The 571-nt window shown below is 34.0% G+C and overlaps 1 protein-coding gene across 1 annotated transcript in view; it reads left to right on the forward strand.

The window, feature by feature from the left end:
- LOC101496575 (coatomer subunit gamma) overlaps positions 1-571 on the forward strand; it is a 7,752-nt gene that overhangs the window by 5,342 nt on the left and 1,839 nt on the right. The window contains exons 15-16 of the mRNA XM_027335537.2: positions 84-217; positions 300-473. Of these exons, the coding sequence (XP_027191338.1) occupies positions 84-217; positions 300-473 (308 nt within the window). The remainder of the gene's footprint in view (positions 1-83; positions 218-299; positions 474-571) is intronic.

Below are 571 nucleotides of genomic sequence, written 5' to 3' on the forward strand. Positions count from 1 at the left end.
TAAATATTCTTATATAATTCTATAAATTTATATTTTTCTTTCTATATCCAATGTATATTTATTCTGATATTATATTTCTTACCAGTCCTCAGCAGCTGTGGAGCTTACTGAAGCAGAGACAGAATATGCAGTTAATGTTGTGAAACACATTTTTGATACACATGTTGTGTTTCAGTATAACTGCATAAACACGATACCCGAACAACTATTGGAAGATGTAATGACTAATATAGATGATGTACAATTTCATACTAGAATGCAACTCCAGGCCTTCTGTGTAATTTTTCGCCCTGTTGCAGGTTATTGTAATTGTTGATGCTTCCGAAGCAGAAGAATTTTCTCAGGTGTTCTCCAAGCCCCTCAGATCTCTTCCTTATGATTCACCTGGGCAGACTTTTGTGGCATTTGAGAAGCCTGATGGATCACCAGCAACTGGAAAGTTTTCTAACATTCTGAAATTTATTGTTAAAGAGGTACTTGTTCCCTTTATTTGTCGTTTTTAAATCCAATATCCCCATTATTCATGTGTGTGTAAATATAGTCAAGAACATTGTTTTGTTATTTTTCAGCA

Source organism: Cicer arietinum, chromosome 6 (assembly GCF_000331145.2).
Source record: "Cicer arietinum cultivar CDC Frontier isolate Library 1 chromosome 6, Cicar.CDCFrontier_v2.0, whole genome shotgun sequence".
Taxonomy (NCBI): Eukaryota; Viridiplantae; Streptophyta; class Magnoliopsida; order Fabales; family Fabaceae; genus Cicer; species Cicer arietinum.